The sequence below is a fragment of the Mus caroli genome, chromosome 11 (genome assembly GCF_900094665.2).
Source record: "Mus caroli chromosome 11, CAROLI_EIJ_v1.1, whole genome shotgun sequence".
In the NCBI taxonomy this organism is placed as follows: domain Eukaryota; kingdom Metazoa; phylum Chordata; class Mammalia; order Rodentia; family Muridae; genus Mus; species Mus caroli.
In genome coordinates, this window is record NC_034580.1 from 52,309,883 (window position 1) to 52,329,626 (window position 19,744).

Genomic DNA, 19,744 nt, shown 5'->3' on the forward strand with positions numbered 1-19,744 from the left:
GTCAGGTAACTCCATCTCCTTTCTTAAGCTCCTAACCCATGAAGCCGTAATAAGACTCTTTCTAAACTCAGCATTTCTCCGTGAATTTCGTTCTTCAAATTTGAGAGACAGGAACCCTGAGGCCACCGACCAAGTGGCGGTTTTGTGTGACTGAGCACCTAGTATCCCAACTACTGGGTTTAAGCCCCTCCCCGCGCCCCCCACCCACCCACAGAAAGGAAGGCTTCGTGTTACTTAAAGGCACCCCACTTCTCCCTTATCACGTGGAGTCACCATGCGTGGTGACAGAGTTCCATCATGAAGAAGGAAGTCTCTGGTCCCTGCAGAATGCCAGGCTGGGCAAGATTTGCACAGCCATATCTGAGCTGAACACAACACTTAAGAGTCAGTCATTCTGTGGGGAACCAGTACCTGGGGAGTGTAGGAAGGAGGCGGGGACTTCCTGCCACACAGACCCTGGTGATAACAAGTTATACAAGGTCCAGAGTTACAAGCCCTGGTCCCCTTCCGGCTCTGCCTCGCCTTCCTCGGAATGAATCCCTCCCATCTCTGGATACCAGCGCCACAACTGCTAGGCTCCTACCAGGCTCTGCTTCTTCCCCTGCTCCTTGGCATTCCCCTGCTCCATGACCTCTCGAGCCTCTGGAAGCCCCAAGGTTCCTTTTCTGAGCAGATAGGCAAGAGGACCTCACCTAACTCAGAAAAGCACTGTGCTTAGAAACTCTAGCTGCAGGCTGCATCTGAATCTATCGTAAATGGCTCTAAGGATCCGAACTTATGAGGCATTACAGCCAGGAGAGAAAGGAAATGAGCAGCCCAGCTCAGCAGGCACATTGAGGGCTCCGGAAAAGAGAGCGGACCCCTGTACAGACAAAAGATACTAGGAGCAGCTCTGGCTAGCCGCCTAGGCCATATCCTTGGGGCAGCACTGCCACCTGCTGGCCAGAAAGGAGCACTGCCACCTGCTGGCCAGAAAGGCGCCTTCCCAGCTGGCCCGGATAAAAAATAAACCTTTAATCCCAGGAGACGGGACAGGGACACAGACGGGAGCCCCAGAGATGGGGGTGTGATCAACGGAAAGGCCTAGGGATGTACTGGGATTCTAGAGGTATGAAACCCTGGTTCATGTCCCTACTTTTAAACATCAGTTGCACACTGCTTAGCTTCCCAGGCCACCATTTTCTGGTCCAGAAAACTTCTATTCTAGTTTTGTTTCTGCTGTAATAAAACATTCAACAAAAATCACCTTAGGGACAAAAGAAATCATTTGGCTTAAGATTCCAGGTTAAATTATTGTGAGGAAGTTAAGACAGGAACTTTAAGCACTACGCCCACAGTCGAGAGCGGGAGAGAATAAACACACAGATCCTTGCTTGATTGTTCTGCTTAGGGAATGGTGCTGCCCACAACAGACTGTGTCTTCCTATATCAGACAATCTAGGCAATCCCCAGAGATGTGCCCACAGGTCAACATCTAGATAAGAGTCATTAAAACTCTCTTCCCAGGTGACTCCACTTTGTGTCAAGTTAACAGTTAAAAAACTAACCAGCATGATCTGTCCTTTGTCAACTTGACCCACAAGCATGTCACTTTAAGCCATAACTTTCCATCCCTTGTCCCCAAAGTAACATGTTAAAATCATAATATAAAATACAATTCAACTCCAAAAAATCCCCCACCTCATTCCTACGTGATTCCTCGTGCCCAGCAGGATTCACGAGTTCCCACAACAGAACCAGGGCACCAGGCAGAGTCTCTTGGCGTCTCTCTATGTCTCCTTTTTCCTGTACATGCAAGGGGCTAAGAGTCCTGTCTGGTAAGCCCGGTGACATCATGCTAATGAGAAATAATGCCGATTTGACACGAGAGGCTGCTGACCAGGTGAGTCACGTACCTGCTCCTCACACGCTGGCTCCTTGAGGAAAAGAGGCTTAGAAGACACGAAGTCAATGGAGTCTCGTGGTGTGAGGGGGGGTGGGCAAAGAGGTAGAGTGAGGAGTTTTCTCAGACTACTTCTAGAGGGACCAGGGCACAGGGAACACTGAAACTGTACCCCCTAATGACATCGTAAGTTCCCTGGGGGGTGCTGTCTTCTCACAGAAGTGCCTCTACCTCCTCTGGATCCCCGAGAACTGGAACAGATCCCACCGGTTCTCATACCTTCATTGATCCCCACCCCCACCCCACCCCCTGCCACACCAGTTCTCGTCCCTTCTCTTGAACACTTGTGAACATTCTCCAGTTCTGGGAAGATCAGCTTATCTCTCAGCTTCTTCAGGAAGCTCCCCCTGCCCCCACAATGCCCCTGCGTTAGTTACTGTTGTATGAATTCAGACAGTGTTTGCTCAAAGAAAGTTCCATACCAGAGTATAGACTTTGACGCCTGGTCACGGTGTCCAGCAGTTAAGGCCCCCGAGGAGTTGTTAGCTCACATCTCAACCTAGCTGTGGTTGGGCTACTGTTACTGTAAACATGATTGTATTTAGAAATGCCTTGGGCACTGGTGACAGACTCCTTTGAACGTGTCTTCCAGGGAGTTTTCAGAAAGGTTTAACTGCAAGGCAGGGGAGACCTGCCCTGGAAGTGAGTGACACCCCTCCAGGAACTGGTATGCCAAAGTGAATAAAAAAGGGGGAGGGGGAGCCAGCCGAGCACCTCATTGGTCTATTCCTGCTTCCTGACTCACCCAGGTTTGACCAATCAGCATCACACCCCTGGAACCGCAATCACAAGCAGCTCCTGACACTAAGCCATCCCCACCACAATGGAAACTGTGGGTCAGAGTAAACCCAATCTCATAAAAGAAACTTTATTAACCAGGCGCTGGCAGTGCACACCTTTAATCCCAGCACTTGGGAAGCAGAGGAAGGGAGATCTCAGAGTTTGAGGCCAGCCTGGTCTTACAGAGCAAGTTCCAGGACAGCCAGGGCTACACAGAGAAGCCTTGTCTCAAGAAAGAAAGAAAAAAATACAGCAACAACACACTATTAGAACTCAGGTCACAGTGAAAGTGGGGGACTTCGATACCTCACTCCTTCCAACAGACAAGGGATGGGACAAAAACTAAACAGAAAAACATTGGGAACAGATAATGTCATAAGTTAAATGGAGCGAAAAAACATACACAGAGCATGTCACTTGGACACAGAAGAACCTACATTCTTCTCCTCAGCCTATAGAACTTCCTCCAAAATAGACCACATATCAGGACTCAAAGCAAGTCTCAACAACTATAGAAATTTTGACATAATATCCTGCCTTCTGTCTGAGCACAACGGAATAAAGCGGACTATGTCAAAGATGATAGGAACTGAAAGAACTCCTGGGAACAACACCACCACTGAGTAATAACTGGGACAAGGAAGAACTCAAGAATTCCTACAGGTGGATGAAATGAAAACACAGCATGCTAAAGTCTAAGGGAAGACAGTCCCGAGGTTAGGAAAGATTAGAGCACTAAGTGTCTACATCAAAAAATATTAATCTCAAATCAATAACCAAATGACTCAACTGAAAGAACACCTAACACAGTGGCTGGGGACGGGCTGGAGAGACGAGTACTTGCTGCTCTGCCAGGGGACCCACGTTTGGTTCCCAGCACCCACATGGTGTCTCCTAACTCAAAAAAAGCCTAGGGCCAGATGGATTCAGAGCAGAATCCTCCTCTAAAAGAATTTCAAAAGAGAACGAATCCTAACACACCTCAGATTACTCCATAAAATAGAAAAGGAAGAGACATTACTAAACTCCTTTTAGGAGGTTAGTATTACCCTATATCAAAACCACACAAAGACCAACCCAAAAAAAGAAAGAAAAGGAGGGAGGGAGGGAGGGAGGGAGGGAAGGAGGGAGGGACAGAGGGAGAGAGGGAGGAAAAGAAAGAGAAAATAAAATTACAGGACAACATCTCTGATGAAGACAGATGCAGATAGATAGATAGATAGATAGATAGATAGATAGATAGATAGATAGATAGATAGATAGATAGATAGATAGAACCCTTCCTCCAAACCAAATTCAAGAACACATTTCAAAATATTATTATCAAGTTGGCTTCATCCCAGAGACACCGGGATGGTTCAATATTAGTAAATCAACAAATGTAATCTATCACATAAAAAGATTTAAGGACAAAAAATTCATTAGATGCAGAAAAGGCCTCGGACAAAATCAAAATCCTTTTGGAGCTAGAGATGCTAGGAATGCACCTCGACACAATGGAGGCAGTTTAGAGCAAGTCAACAGCCAACCTCCTTCTCACTGGAGAAAACCTCAAGGCATTGTCACTAAAACCAGGAACAAGACAAAGTGCCCACTCTCCTTGCCCCTCTTAATGCTGTAGCTGAAGCCTCAACTAGAGCAATAAGAACGGAAGGAGACAAGGACGTGCAAACAGGAAAGGAAAAATACAAAGTATCTATTTGCTGATGATATGATTTGACACATAAGAGACCCCAAAAATTCCAGAAAAAAAAAGCTGATAAACACATTCAGCAAAGCAGCAGGCTACAAAACTAACACAGGAAAGTCAGTAGCTTTACCAGCTCCAACAAGTGTACCAAGAAAGAAATCAGGGACATATGGCCATTCACAATAGCCTCAGAAACAATGAAACATCTTGCAATAAATTTAACCAAGAAAGTACAAGTCTTATACAAGAAAACACTGGCTTCTTAAAATGTGAGATTCTGGGGATGGAACACTAGCCCATACTTGCCTCCAAGGCACCTTAGCAATTGAGCCATCTCCCCAGACCCAGACCCAGCCCCAGACCCAGACCCAGACCCAGACCCAGCCTCTCTATTTAACAGATTCCATTAACTCAAATTAACTTAGCAGTTTTCTGTTCCACTCGCACAGGAAGCCTAATGGACTCATAACCTAGTAAAAGAAGCCTTGATGTGACATAATTCTGCTACACTGGGCACAAAGGTCCTGAGACGTTTGGAAAGGGAGGATTCCTGTATTACAGGTCACCCAAGAAGACTTCACAACACACTGAAAAGGTGAGCTGGGGCCAGCAGGAACAGCTTTGGCAGCTGAGAACCCTGGGAACGGACTCGCATCAATCAGCAAAGACCTCCAAGTACCTACAGTGTGAGCTGCGTGTGGGCAGGTCCTTCGCTTCAAGGAGACCAAACCAACCACTGGGAGCTTGGCAGCTCTGTGCATGGTTTGTGGAGGACAGAGTCTTCAACGGGTCCTGGAGGGTACCCAGGGTGACAGCCAGTCTGTCGTGCAGAACACGGCAGCAGTATTTGCCACAGCTTGCAACACGCACTTTCCCTAAAGAACTACGAGCTTCCTCCCCAAAGCCGCCACCAAGCCTGGAAGAGTGACTTGGAGAGAGAGAGAGAGAGAAAGACTGTCATGCAATTGCTGGAAAGGTTTAGGGGGGTCTCAGAGACAGCAATGCAGGAGGGGCAGGTGAACTGTGGAAATGGATACTCAGGGCTAAAGTAGAGGATCCATCCTCTCTCTCTCTCTCTCTCTCTCTCTCTCTCTCTCTCTCTCTCTCTCTCTCTCTCTCCCCCCCCCACCTCTCTCTCTGTGTTTTACTTCTGATCTTTTTGTTTTGTATCATTTTTGAGGCTGAGGCTCCTGCAACCCAGGCTGGACTTAAACTGGATATGTAGCTGGGGATGACCTTGAACTCTTGACCCTCCTGCCTCTACCTCGACCTCACCGGTGCCTACAGATTTGAAGAGTCTTCCTCCATTCACTTCAAGGTTTCAGTCCTTTCGTTAAGGTGAGCCACTTTGAGCTGACTTTGGCTGAGCATGACACAGGTCCAGTTCAGTCTTCTACGAGAGCATGTCCAGAGGCTATCTTTCCTCCAGTGTATGTTTTCGTACCTGTGGTGGGGGAGGGTTATTCTGCCTGGTCGACAGGCCGTGCTTTGTGCCAGTTTTTGTTTTTGTTGTTCTAAGCGTCATAAGTGTCACATGGCTTAAGATTCACGACATCTCTCCAGCATTGCTCTTAGCTCAATGTCGTTTTGGCTGTGCAGGGTGTTTGTGCTTCCCCTGTGGGTTTTCGCATTGTGTTTTCTAGTTCTGTGAACAATGTCATTGGACTTTGGATGGGGTCTGCATTGAATCTGTTCATCTCTTTTGGTAATATGCCCACCTTCACAATGTTAATCCTGCCAGTCCCTGAACATGGGAAGTGCTTCCATCCTCTCGCCATAGTCCTTTCTTTTCACTTCTCTGTGAATTGCCTTCCAGCTCTCCATGTGTCTCCCTGCTCTGAGGCTCCATAAACGCTTGTGCTAACCAGACAGCAGTTAGCTCCTAGGGTCCTGACTGATGGACATTGAATGCTCACTAACTCTCAGAGCACTTTACACCCAACCACCCCTTCATCATCCTTAGCCATCTCACAGAGCTGATTGGCTAGGGGAACCTGAGGCTCAGAGAAGCTGAAAGGGAAGGGGGCCAGAGCTGTAGGCAAATACAGGGGATCTCCTCCCTTCTCCCTCCACGGTCCATCCCGCCAGGAATGCTCTGGCTTGGAGAGAAGGCTGAACACCCCAAGTCAGACTGAGGCCAGGAACAGGAGGAGGCTGTTGCCATGGCAACAAGTGGATAGAGCATTGTGCTTATTGCTTCAGCTCTCCCGACTTCAGGGGAAAAGGAAAAGAAGGATCAGCCAGGACAGGAAGTCTAGAGACGGAGGAGGCAGTCTGTAAGGAGTGCACAAAGGATCTGGTGTTGGAAAACTAGGACCTGAGTGTGTGAGTTGGAACGAGTCCTGCTTTTGCATGAGCCTCTGTGACTGTGGTGGTTTGAATGCTTGGCCCAGGGGGAGATGGCACTATTAGGAGGTGTGGCCTTGTTGGAGGAAGTGTGTCACTGTATAGGCAGGCTTTGAGGTCTCCTAGTGCTCAAGCTCTGCCAGTACAGAAGAGAGCCTCCTCCTAGCTGCCTATAGAAGAGAGCCTCCTCCTAGCTGCCTATAGAAGAGAGCCTCCTCCTAGCTGCCTATAGAAGAGAGCCTCCTCCTAGCTGCCTATAGAAGAGAGCTTCCTCCTGACTGCCTGCAGTAGAGTATCCTCTTGGATGCCTTCAGATCAAGATGTAGAATTCTTGGCACCTCCAGTTCCAAGTCTGCCTGGATGCTGTCATGCTTTCCACCATGATGATAATGGACTAAACCTCTGAAACTGTTAATCCAGCCCCAGTTAAATGTTGTTCTTTATAAAAGTTGCCTTGGTCATGGTGTCCCTCCACGGCAATAAAACTCTAACGAAGTCAGTGACCATCAGAAATATCAGGCCCTACGGTCTCCAGTACCCAACAATCCTAACACGTGGGATTTCTCTATCATGAATCAAGATGAGAGTTTCCAGAGGGCTGAAAACACCACCAGTGTGACCCAGAGGTGACAGCAACTCACTGGACTCTCAGGACAACTGTGATGTGCACAGCCTTCTCCCAGCCTCCACAGCAGACCGAAATGTCCTAGAAGCCTCAGTCTTCCGCAATATAACAGAGGACTGCATTATAGCAAAAAGGTACAGTGACCAAAACTGGCCAGCAGATGGAGCCAAGCACTCTGGAATCCAGAGCAGATTTCTAGTTTGGGTTTTGGTGGGAATTTTTATAGTTTGTTTTGTTTTACTTTGTTGGTTGGTTGGTTGTTGGCAAGGGACACATACATGCCTGGGCATTTGTGTGGCAGTCAGAGGACAACTTTCAGGAGTTGTTGTGGGTTTTTTTTCCCCCTCCCACCATTGTAGATCCCATAGATTGAACTCAGGCTTAGCATCAAGCACCTTTAACTGCTGCCTTATCCCACTGGCTCCTATTTCCTGTTTTGACTTCCAAAGCTATGGACTCAGAAACCAAGACACGAAGGTAAGAGGTATGTTTGAGGTTTCCCACCTGCGAGCTGTCTAAGCGAGAGATAAGATGCTAAGACCAGCCCTTATCTTTCCCCCCTGTCTTAGTCAGGGTTTCTATTCCTGCACAAACATCATGACCAAGAAGCAGTTGGGGAGGAAAGGGTTTATTTGGCTTACACTTCCATACCGCTGTTCATCACCAAGGAAGTCAAGACTGGAACTCAAGTAGGTCAGAAAGCAGGAGCTGATGCAGAAGCCATGGAGGGATGTTCTTTACTGGCTTGCTTCCCCTGGCTTGCTCAGCTTGCTCTCTTATAGAACCAAGACTACCAGCCCAGAGATGGTCCCACCCAGAAGGGGACCTCCTCCTTGATCACTAATTGAGAAAATGCCTTACAGCTGGATCTCATGGAGGCATTTTCCCAACTGAAGCTCCTTTCTCTGTGACAACTCCAGCCTGTGTCAAGTTGACACAAAACTAGCCAGTACACCCCCCCCCTACTTCCCTCTGTCCAGCCAGCAGGACCCTGGTCAGGCAGAATAAATTCCAAGACACCTGATCTAATTCAAGCTTGCTTGTGATAGGATGATGGGGAATAAGGAAGGCAGTCCTCAGTCAGAGGAATCCAGGTTCACAGACAGAGCACCTGAGTTTGCCTAGACACATAGCACATGTCAAAAATGAACAGTAAAGTCGGTCACAGGCTTAACTAGCGTGTGGACTGTTTCATTGTGTAGCCCTTTGCCTCTGCTGCTGCATTCCCCTGGAGTCTCACACCTGCGTGGCTGTTTTCCCTCACTTCCTTCTGGCTTCTCCCTCTCCCTAGGCTGGGAACAACTGTCATCCAGAGGCTAGGCCCGTTTTTTCTGTTTCATGGCCATCACTTCCTAGGATAAGCAGTCAGACTTTAGCAAGATGATGAGGCAGAGACCGGATGGCCAGGGTGTAAGAAAGCCCAGAGGTCATGGGAGTCCCGCACCTTCCCATCCATCAGCTCCCAGGTAGCTCCATTCCCCCCACCTCTCTTGTCTCCGATCTTCTACAGACCCTGGAGCCAGCCTCTTCCTGGTGTGAGCAATCTCATCTCCAGCAGCCCCTCCCTCTCTGACCAGCCAGACCCTCTGCTTTCCAGGTACAGATGTTTCTCGAGCAGGGTCTCCTGGAGGCACAGCATCCTGTCTCAAGGACCCACACTGCTTGCCGTCACTGCTTGCTTGACAGTGGAAGGAACACCGTTCTAGGTTGATATCTACTACTGTGAAGAAGAAAAAAAAAAGTCTCTGTCCAAAGGCAACTGATGGAAGGAAACTGTTTATTTCAGCTTATACTTCCAGGTCACAGTCAATCACAAAGGGAAGTCAGCCCAGGATCTCAGTCAGGAACTGGAGGAGGACGTTTACCGGCTCTCTCACAGGCTCCCATTTGCCCAGGGAATGCTACCACCCACAGTGGATTAGTAACAATGAAGACATTTCCCCACACACCTGACCACAGACCAACCTGATGAAGTTGATACTTTTTTTTTCTCCAAGGGATTCTGGGCCACTAGGGCAAGCACTGTGGAGTCCACCAATCCCACTCAAGTCTGACCCTGCTCTGACAGAGGGCTCTCCTCCCAACTGGAGGTTCCCATGCTTCCTGTTCAGTTCATTCTTCCTTAGGATCTGGCCAAACCAACCCCACTCTGACCCCATGTGGCCTCGGCTGGGACTCAGTGTGTCTGAGTGCCTCCCTGGTGGCGGCTTGCAGCTGAGTCCTCTCACAGGAATGCTGTGGGGTCTTTGCTCCTGCTCTGCCCTCCAGCCAGAATGAGACAGGCACCCCACAGCCTCTAGAACCCTCATGGTACTGAAGACTGGTCTATCTTTAGACTCAGCTGATGTCCAGACATCAGACAAGAAGCCGGGTCCTGATTATATTGTCATTTTTAATGCTACATAAATAAAATTATGCAGAATGTAGCCCATGGGGCTTTTTCCTCCCCTAATCCGCATAATTAATTCCCTTGGGATTGACCTCAGCTGTTACAAAGATCTATGGTGGGTTCATTACTTTAATTGCTGAGAATCACGTAGTATGGCTGTATCCGAGTCTAGGTCTTTCTGGTCTTGGGGATGTAATAAGCATAGCTGCTAGGCAAAGCATGTCCTCCTTTCTCATCACTAATTACTCTAATCAACCCAGATGTCCCTACATAACCGAGGCCTTTGTTCCTGCTGTGTCAAACATGTTCTGTGTCCATGTTGTCCTTTCTATGCCAAGTCTAGTGGCTCTGGGAAACCCTAAGCAGGTGCTTCCTCACAGGTTTTATCACTGGATGGGCATCTCTGTGCCAGTCCCTTCAGGGACTATCACAGGACACATATGAGGCTAAAAAATCACAGGACAGACTCACTGCAGAGGCTTTGCACACCAACCTGGGACATCTAAAAGCCAGGCCTCTTGGTCTCTTTCACAGTCATTATCCTAACAGTCAAGAATGAAACTGGTTTCCCTGCTGACGGCTCATGGTGACTGTGTCACGTCACGGAAAGCGGGAACTCTGGTGCTCTGCGTTTGAGCCCCATCACTGACACCTCTGTGACCTCAGACTGATGACATAACTCTCCCATGCCTCAGTTTCCTCTTCTATAAAATAGGCATGTTAACAGCAGAGTGGTTTTGGGGATTAAATGGTGTAAGCATTGCATGGTATGTACTCAGGACAGTATCTGGGACACTGTCACGCGGCAGGGTCTCCGTAGATGACTTACACAGATCAACCCACCAACGACTGATCACAGTGTGACGAGACTGATTTTACAGATAAAATTGAAGAGTTGATTACTTGTCCACTGCCACAGAGCTGGGAAGTGAGAGAGCAGAGATTATTTTATGCGCCTGTCTGCAGCAGTCTTGCAGGCCCCAAGCTGGGGGTATAGTTACCCTGGCCCCCAAGTGGTTATGAGAATTTAAAGTACATTCCACAGTACTTCCTATTCAAAGTGGTCCCTGTGTGAGCTTCCTTTTAGCTGTTGGTGACTGACAATTCTGCAGTTCCAGGTATGGGGCATTGGGCTATATACACAGACAGTCTGGTCTCCAGTCGAGCTGGGGTGTGGAACCCCGGAACCCAGTGGTGATAACTCACCTACATGGGACGGTAGGAGTTCCCTCATGTCTCCTGGAACTCTGGCTCCTGTCAAAGTTACCACCCCCACAGCCCCCACAGGAGAAGCATGGTCAGTAGTCACATAGACAAAGTCCCAAGCTTCTGACCTTCACGCTAAACTCCTCCCCTTGTTACCTAGCAGCAGTAAGAAAACAGCCCACCATAAGAGGGGCTGCTTGGCCCCACCTCGATCTCTTACTCCCCTTACTCTCCTCTCTTTCTTCTCTCCTCTCACTCTCTTGCTCTCTCTTTCTTACTCTCTAGCCTTTCTTCTTCTCTCTCTCTTTCACCTTTCTCTCCTCTTGGCCATGGCCGGTCTCTCTCTCTCTCTCTTTTTACCTTCTCTCTTTTCCCCTGCCTTTCTACAATAAAGCTCTAAAACCACAGACTGTCTGTTCATCAAGGCCCACTGCACTTGGACAATGGGATAGGCTTTCCTCTAGTGAGCCATTTCTAATCTCCCAATGGAAGGCCTTCCTGTGCTCTAGTCAAGACCCGGACTAAGGACTTTCTTACCTGCGTGGGAACCTCTCTCCCTATGCTCTCTCTCCCATAACCCCGGGGCTACAGGGTGTCGCCCCGGGGCCCCTGGTTGGGGGCTGCCCCTTGTCCATCCCCCACCATGTGGGGTCAGTAGCTTGGATGCCCACCGGGGGCCAAGTGGAAAGTGTCTGACAGCCCTCCCGCGTCAGCCTGCCCAGAGCTTAGGATGAACTCTGGCTGGATGTGGGCTATCATCCCTTCCCCCTTGGGATGGTTTGTATATTCTTGGACCAGGGAATGGCACCATCTGGAGGTGTGGCCTTGTTGGAATAGGTATGATCTGGTTGGAATAGGTGTGTCACTGTGGGTGTGGCCTTAAGACTCTCACCCTAGTTGCCTGGGAAGTCAGTCTTCCTCTAGCATCCTTTGGATGAAGATGTAGAACTCTCAGCTCTGCCTTCGCCATGCCTGCCTGGATACTGCCATGCTCCCACCCTGATGATAATGGACTGAATCTCTGAACCTGTAAGCCAGCCCCAATTAAATGTTGTTTTTATAAGACTTGCCTTGGTCATGGTGTCTGTTCACAGCAGTAAAACCCTAACTAAGACACTCCTCTTCCCCTACCCCACTTAGTTCCCACATCCAGGGACAGTTGGTATCAGCTCCTTGAGTCAAAACCAGCCAAGGCAGCAACAAGGAGTGATGAGCGCATCTGTAAACATCTGCCATGCTAACCCGACTGGACAGGCAGGCCGGAGACAAGGCCATCCAGCCCAGCCCAGCCATGTTAGCTGCTCCCTCCCTCCCTCCCTTCTTCCCTCCCTTTCTCTGAGGCTTTCACAGCTGCTCCATGGCTCAGCCAGAACCACCAGCATGAACTAACCCGAACAGAACACACACACTCCATATTGTTTCCCCAGCACTTAGCCCAGCATCTCTCTACACATGCCGAAGTGAGGTAGGCTCTAAAGTCAGACCAGCACAGAGCAGAAGATCTGAGCACAGGGCCTAGCTGAGTCTGTATCTCTTAGGAGGCCTCAATGTCCTTGGCTGGGAAGTCATAGAGTTTAAGCACACACTCCAGATGTCAGCAGATCCATTCTGTACTGACAGCCACACTCACTTCTGACCCTGCAGCAGAACACCAAAGTGAGCTGGAGAGTCGCTGTGATGGGTTGACAACTTGACAACATCTGGAATCAACTAAAATCTAAACTTGGGGCTGAGGGGGGGGCGCACCTGTGAGGGATTCTTGCTTGATTTGAAGTAGGCAGATCGACTTCTAAATCCAGATCTCTGAGGTGGGCAGAAGTGTCTTTAATGTTAGATCTTTAATCCAGATGCTAAGGTGAGAAGACACACCTTTCATCCAGGCCACACCTTCTCCAGGAAGCCTAGATAAGAGCGTGAGACGAGGGATGTTTTTGCTCTTTGCCTGCTTGCCCTTGACTTGCTGGCAAGTCCATTCCTTACGCTGAAAAACAACTGAGACATCCAGCCTTGCAGCTGAGCAAACTACTGGATTCTTAGACTTTCTGTTCATCGCCTGCCATTGCCGGATTAGGTAGACCACAGCCTGTAAGCGATCCTAATAACCACCCCTACAGAGAGAGAGTCATTGTATAAGTTCTATTGCTCTAGAGAACTCTTACTAATACAGTTACGCTACACAGAGAGGTACATCCGGATTTACTGAAGGCAGTATTCGCATACTGTTCCACTTTCGAAACTTCTCCTTTAACGCACAGCTGAATTATTCAGCACCACCTGAGAGGTAAGCAGGTTTCAGTTGCATGAAAAAACTTAAAGCCCTTCGGGTTTAAAATCTCAATTGAAATTTCCATGTTCACTCTAAGTTACTCAGATGAGGCTGCCCATTCTAGCTCATAAGTATGCTTTCGAAAGTTATGCAAGCTAGGCATGGTGGTGAATGTCTTTAATCTAGGCAGAGGGTGGTGGATCTCTACGAGTTTGACGCCAGTCTGGTTTACATAGCAAGCTCCAAACCAGCCCCAGATTTTTTTTTTTTAATTAAGCATATTTGGGTCACTATGCAGAAAGTAAGTGGCAGGGGGATGCTTAGCTACACATGTGATGCCTGTACCACACCCTACCCCCACAAGGCTCAGAGGACAGCTTCCCAGAGCAGACAGACTGAAGAGCAGGTCGTGGAGGTTTACTGTGAAAGTGTTTTCTAGACATGATAGGAACGTTGCACCCATGAGCTGACAGCAGCCGTGGATGCCACACAACCCAGTCAGCACCCCAACCTGGCTGGGGAGGGCTCATGAGGACCAACTGCTGGTTGAGTTGAGGAGCTACTGATGGCTGCTGTGGAAAGGATGAGTCCGTTTTCTTTAGGGTGTGGGCCCTGGTAGGCTGCCCATGTTCCAGTGGATTGCCCTGCATACATGCACAAGTAGGCAGCCCTAATGGGACTCAAGTAGGCTATCAGAAAACCAAGCTTAAAAGGAATGTGGGGTTGGGAGGGGACGTTGTGGAGATGCCTTAGGAGAGGTGGAAATGAGGCTTGGAGTGTATAGAATTCAAATGCATTGTTCACGTGGATGCTATTCTCAATAATGAAATACTTTAAGACTATCAATACACGCACGCACACCAGCATGAGGTGGAGTCAGTTGACCTGCACTGGAGAAGCATGGCGTGCACAGCAGCGGCAGTGTGGAGAGAACAGACAAGTGTGGGCCGCCTGCAGCTCCCCCCATTCTGCTCAAGGTCTTCCACAAGGTCAGGCCTCTCAGAAGCGTGCTCTCTGGCAAGTACAGCCCTGATCCGTAAGTGAAACACCTGTCACTTCTCTTCACCTCTAGCTCAGCGACAAGTGCCGAGAGTGCATCTAGGTGTCTCTTTCACTCCCCGGGAAAATGACTGACACAAAGTGCTTAGGGACCTGGGATTCCTCCCGACAACAAATAACCAGCAAGGCTTCTGAGCAGAAAACAAGAAGACTGGTGTCTGAGGAGTGGGCTGCAGCTGGAGTCATAGCAGTGTGCGCATTTTCAAAGTTCCCTCACAGACCAGTCAGGGCCTTATTCTCAGAATACCCTTGCTTCTCAAATGCTTCATTTTTAAGCCTTTTATGAAAAATGGACAATATTGAAGTAAAATATTTTAATTCTAGATATTTAGATATTCTAGGTATTTACTTCTAGATATTAAATACCACACTTATAAAGTAGGTATAGGGGCTGGAGAGATGGCTCAGTGGGTAAGAGCACCCGACTGCTCTTCCGAAGGTCCAGAGTTCTAATCCCAGCAACCACATGGTGGCTCACAACCATCCGTAACGAGATCTGACGCCCTCTTCTGGAGTGTCTGAAGACAGCTACAGTGTACTTACATGTAATAAATAAATAAATTAAAAAAAAAAAACAACCTTTAAAAAATAAATAAATAAATAAATAAATAAATAAATAAAGTAGGTATAATTATATTTTATTTTAATGGTTTTCAAAGATAAAGAACAGGGCTCTCGAAAGTTGCCGGAGCCACTAAAAATCACAAAGCTAATGAACATTTTCAAAAAGCCTGGATACCAAAATAGCTTTGAACTGCTGAAAACTGCATGGAGGGCTCGAGAGTACGGACGGCAGTTGAGCTCCTCTCCAAGCACAATAACAAACACACGACAACAGAGGAACAATGAGGGGGACGCGGGAGGCTCAATCCTGTTATAAGTGAACATCTTCACAGGACTCCACAAAACCCCATCACCAAAAGCCTCCTCCCTCCCGCTCTGGAGTTGGCAGCTGAAAGATGTGCCTGCATGAGTGCAGCCTCAGGCAGGGCATGCACAATGCAGCCCGAAGAGACTCAGAGCACCTGCAGACACGCGGCTGCATGGTCTACTGGGAAGAGAGGCATTTGAAGCCAAAGGGCATTTTCCTGTGGTTCATACACATGGCTACGAGTTTCTACTCCATGTGAAACAGCTAGACAGCCCTGTCCGACCACCTCACTTAGGGCTAATGTAGTCTCAGTTCTCTAGAAGCCACAGGCTTTATTCTGGAAAGGAGAAAGCCCAGGCTACGACGAATGTCATAAACCCCAGGACACCAAACTGAGGTTTTGTTCTCTCCTGCTTAACAATTTTACCACTGGCTGCGAATGACATCCATAACAGTCTATAGTGTTTTCTGAGCTTGCTAACAAAGTCCAGCGTTTTTGCCAGAATGTCCTGCTGACTTTCCTGAAATACATTTCGTTTTTCTTCTTTCTTTCTTTCTTTCTTTCTTTCTTTCTTTCTTTCTTTCTTTCTTTCTTTCTTTCTTTTTTTCAAATAATTTATTACTTATAAGGCTGGAAGAGCTGTGTGAGCAGCGGAGCGCATCAGCTACGCAGAGAAGCAAGCATCCCTGTGAGCCTGCGCCCTGCTGGCCTTTCACACACGCAGTAAGTACTATGCCTCGCTCTGGCTGCAGGGCTCCCTGAGCAACGTCAGATTTCTTGGCTATCACCATCTCAGGAGGACTCTTCTCTGCTCCTCAGGGTTCTGTCAGAGGTCTCTGGGCTGTGGCTCACACGTGGATGACTCTGTCTTGCTCTCGATGAGAGAGATCTGCAGCACAGGCAGGAGGAGTTGGAAGGCATCTTGAATATAGGAAGCGCTGTTTGAGGCCTGGTGGGATTGACAAGTCACCAAAAAGAAAACGTTACAATCACAGGAAGGAGAAAACACTTAATGAAACAACAGACCCGGGTCTGCAATCCAACGGGAGCCACGGCTTCTGAAGTAAACAAAGGACAGGCCTGACGACTGCACTCAAGTTTGACATGGGACAAGACAGACCTAGGACTCAGAAAATGCAGCAGCACCAAAAGAACACCAGCTCCTCCAATTGTGATAAAAACTGCATGGCACTGGTACAGCGACAGACAGGTAGATCAATGGAATAGAATTGAAGACCCAGAAATGAACCCACACACCTATGGTCACTTGATCTTGGACAAGGGAGCTAAAACCATCCAGTGGAAAAAAAAGACAGCATTTTCAACAAATGGTGCTGGCACAACTGGCGGTTATCATGTAGAAGAATGCAAATTGATCCATTCTTATCTCCTTGTACTAAGGTCAAGTCTAAGTGGATCAAAGAACTCCACATAAAACCAGAGACACTGAAACTTATAGAGGAGAAAGTGGGGAAAAACCTCGAAGATATGGGCACAGAGGAAAAATTCCTAAATAGAACCGCAATGGCTTGTGCTGTAAGATCGACAATCGACAAATGGGACCTCATAAAATTGCAAAGCTTCTGTAAGGCAAAAGACACTGTCAATAAGACAAAAAGGCCACCAACAGATTGGGAAAGGATTTTTACCAATCCTAAATATGATAGGAGACTAATATCTAATATATATACAAAGAGCTCAAGAAGCTGGACTCCAGTAGTAACTCAGCTATTAAAAACAATGAATTTATGAAATTCTTGGGCAAATGGATGGACCTGGAGGATATCATCCTTAGTGAGGTAACCCAATAACAAAAGAAGTCACTAGATATGCACTCACTGGTAAGTGGATATTAGCCCAGAAACTTAGAATACCCAAGATACAATTTGCAAAACACAAGAAAATCAAGAAGAAGGAAGACCAACGTGTTGATACTTCATTCCTCCTTAGAATAGGGAACAAATACCCATGAAAGGAGTTATAGAAACAAAGTTTGGAGCTAAGACGAAAGGATGGACAATCCAAATACAACCCCACCCAGGGATCCATCCCATAATCAGTCAACAAACCCAGACACTATTACATTATGCCAGCAAGATTTTGCTGAAGGGACCCTGATATAGCTGTCTCCTTTGAGGCTATGCCAGTGCCTGGCAAATACAAAAGTGGATGCTCACAGTCATCTATAGGATGGAACACAGGGGCCCCAATGGAGGAGCTAGAGAAAGGACCCAAGGAGCTGAAGGGGTCTGCAACCCTATAGGTGGAACAACAATATGAACTAACCAGTACCCCCAGAGCTTGTGCCTCTAGCTGCATATGTAGCAGAAGATGGCCTAGTTGGCCATCATTGGGAAGAGAAGCCCCTTGGTCTTGAAAACTTTATACGCCCCAGTACAAGGGAACGCCAGGGCCAAGAAGTGGGAGTGGGTGGGTAGGGGAGCAGGGCGGGGGGAGGGTATAGGGATAGTATTTGAAATATAAATAAAGAAAATATCTAATAAAATTAAAAAAAAAAAAGAATACCAGCTCCTCAACCCACCCATCACAGCAGCTCTGACTGCTGCTCAAACTTGACAGCCAAGGACTCTGTTCCACTACTGAATAGGTACACTCTGTTCCTGCACTAGAGCCAAGACTGACAGATGCTCTCAGGAGGCTCTGAACCATCACAGCTCCTTCCACTGACTCAATGATGGAAGCACTGCACACAGGTATCAACAGTACAGACACAGTCTGCTCCGTATGACAGACATGTGGACGAGAAGCCTTAGAAAATCTACACCCAAGTATGCAGATCTGGCTTATATCTGACAGGCTCTCCCCTCCCAGAACAATAGCCTAAAATGAAGAAGTATATTTCCAAGGACAGTATGTAAGAATGCCCATTCCAAATGGGAACAGGGAGCTCACATCAAGAAAGCCTGCCTTGTGCATACTTGTCAATGGCTGGCACTCCTATCTGAACTTCAGTGGGACACTTGAGAACACAGTTTCCAGCCAAGGGAGACCTCGGAGACCATCAAGTTACAGCTCCTTGCACTTGAAACAGGTAAGATTGCTAGAAAAGGCATCTCCAACCCAAGACTATGAAGGAGGCCTAGGGAACCCTCCTGGCTGCCAAGTGCTTTCAACTCTGCCAGATACTAAACCATAGGCTCATGTTGAACTTATCACAAGAGGCCGGAGCTACTCAAGGCTGTGTAGCTGGAGAGTTAAGAGCATTTCTTTAACAGTAACTTAATTTTAAACTAAACAGTCTAATTGGTTCTTCAAAAACTTATTATTTATTTATTTATTTATTTATTTTATGTGTGCACACATGTGGGTGCACACATGTGGGTGTACACATGTGGGTATACACATGCTATAATGCACATGTGGAGGTCAGAGAACAACCTTTAATCCATTCTCTCCTTCTACCATTGGCTCCTGTGAATCAGACCCATGCTGTCAGACTTGATAACAAGCACCTCTATCTACTGAGCCATCAAACTGACCCTTACTTCATAATTAAAACGTAGCCAATTACCCACTTATTTCCCTCCTAGCTTTACAGAAACTCTTCTCACCAGGCCATCACAGGGCTAAGTTGTCGGAACTCTGACAGCATGGACTCCAGAAACCACCCCTCATGGGTGGCAATCTGACCAACTACAGCATACTCTCACTCCTCCTCCAGAAACTTTTTCTCTATATACATTGGTGCTTTGCCTGCATGTATGCAGACAGCTGAGAGCCACCACATGGGGGCTGGAAATTAAGCCTGGGGCCTCTGGAAGAGCAGCCGGTACTCTTAACCGCTAAGCCAACTCTCCCCACACCCCTTCCAAAGACTTAGCCCCTATGGTGTTACTCACAGACTGACAAGGATATGCAAGCTCTGGTGCCACTCTGTCAAAAGAGAGAACTTTTTCCTTGGAAATGGCCACATGCCTTTTTCTAACACCTCTCTCTGCATGAGGCCCAGCCTTTCAGGAAGCAGTGTTTGTCTACCTGAGTTTCAGTCTTTCATGTTCAACAGTTGGTCTCCGGAAGGTGTTTCATTACTGAGAATTGTGCATTAAGCTTCAAGGGGTAGGAACTGAGTAATGACAGCCTATGGCTCCTTCCATGTCACTTTACCCTTCAGCTTTGTTACACCCTCTGACTACTGAGTAGGGAGTGTACATCAAATAAACAGCATTTAGTGATGTCTGTATCAGCAGAGCTAAACTGCAATCTGGTTTTTAAAATGCAAAACCTAAGGATATAAAAATAAATTAATGCATAATGGCGCCTTAGGAGTCAGAGATGTAAAACCATTACTACTAACCTCTAGAAACACTGCAGTGATGACTGGATTAAGAACATCTGCCTTCTCTCTGACCTGGAATAAAGGAGAGAGTTTGTCACAGAACACCTTAAAAAAAAAAAAAAAAAAAAAAACCACCACAGGCAGAACAGGTTCTCACCCTGATACACACATGGGTAAAAGGCACAGAACATCTCGACCAAGGGCGAGCCAAGTGTCATCTCTGGAAGGAAACCTTGCTGTAAGCTCACTTTTATACCTTTCTATGCTCCCAA

General features: G+C 47.5%; 1 protein-coding gene across 4 annotated transcripts in view; it reads right to left on the minus strand.

The window, feature by feature from the left end:
- Positions 1–14,924: 14,924 nt before the first annotated feature.
- Fam114a2 (family with sequence similarity 114 member A2) overlaps positions 14,925–19,744 on the minus strand; it is a 36,541-nt gene continuing 31,721 nt past the window's right edge. For all 4 annotated transcript variants that reach the window (XM_021176572.2, XM_021176573.2, XM_029483396.1 and 1 more), the window contains 2 exons: positions 19,491–19,544; positions 14,925–16,124 (listed from right to left, as the gene is read on the minus strand). In XM_021176572.2, the coding sequence (XP_021032231.1) occupies positions 16,002–16,124; positions 19,491–19,544 (177 nt within the window). In that variant the 3' untranslated portion in view covers positions 14,925–16,001. The remainder of the gene's footprint in view (positions 16,125–19,490; positions 19,545–19,744) is intronic.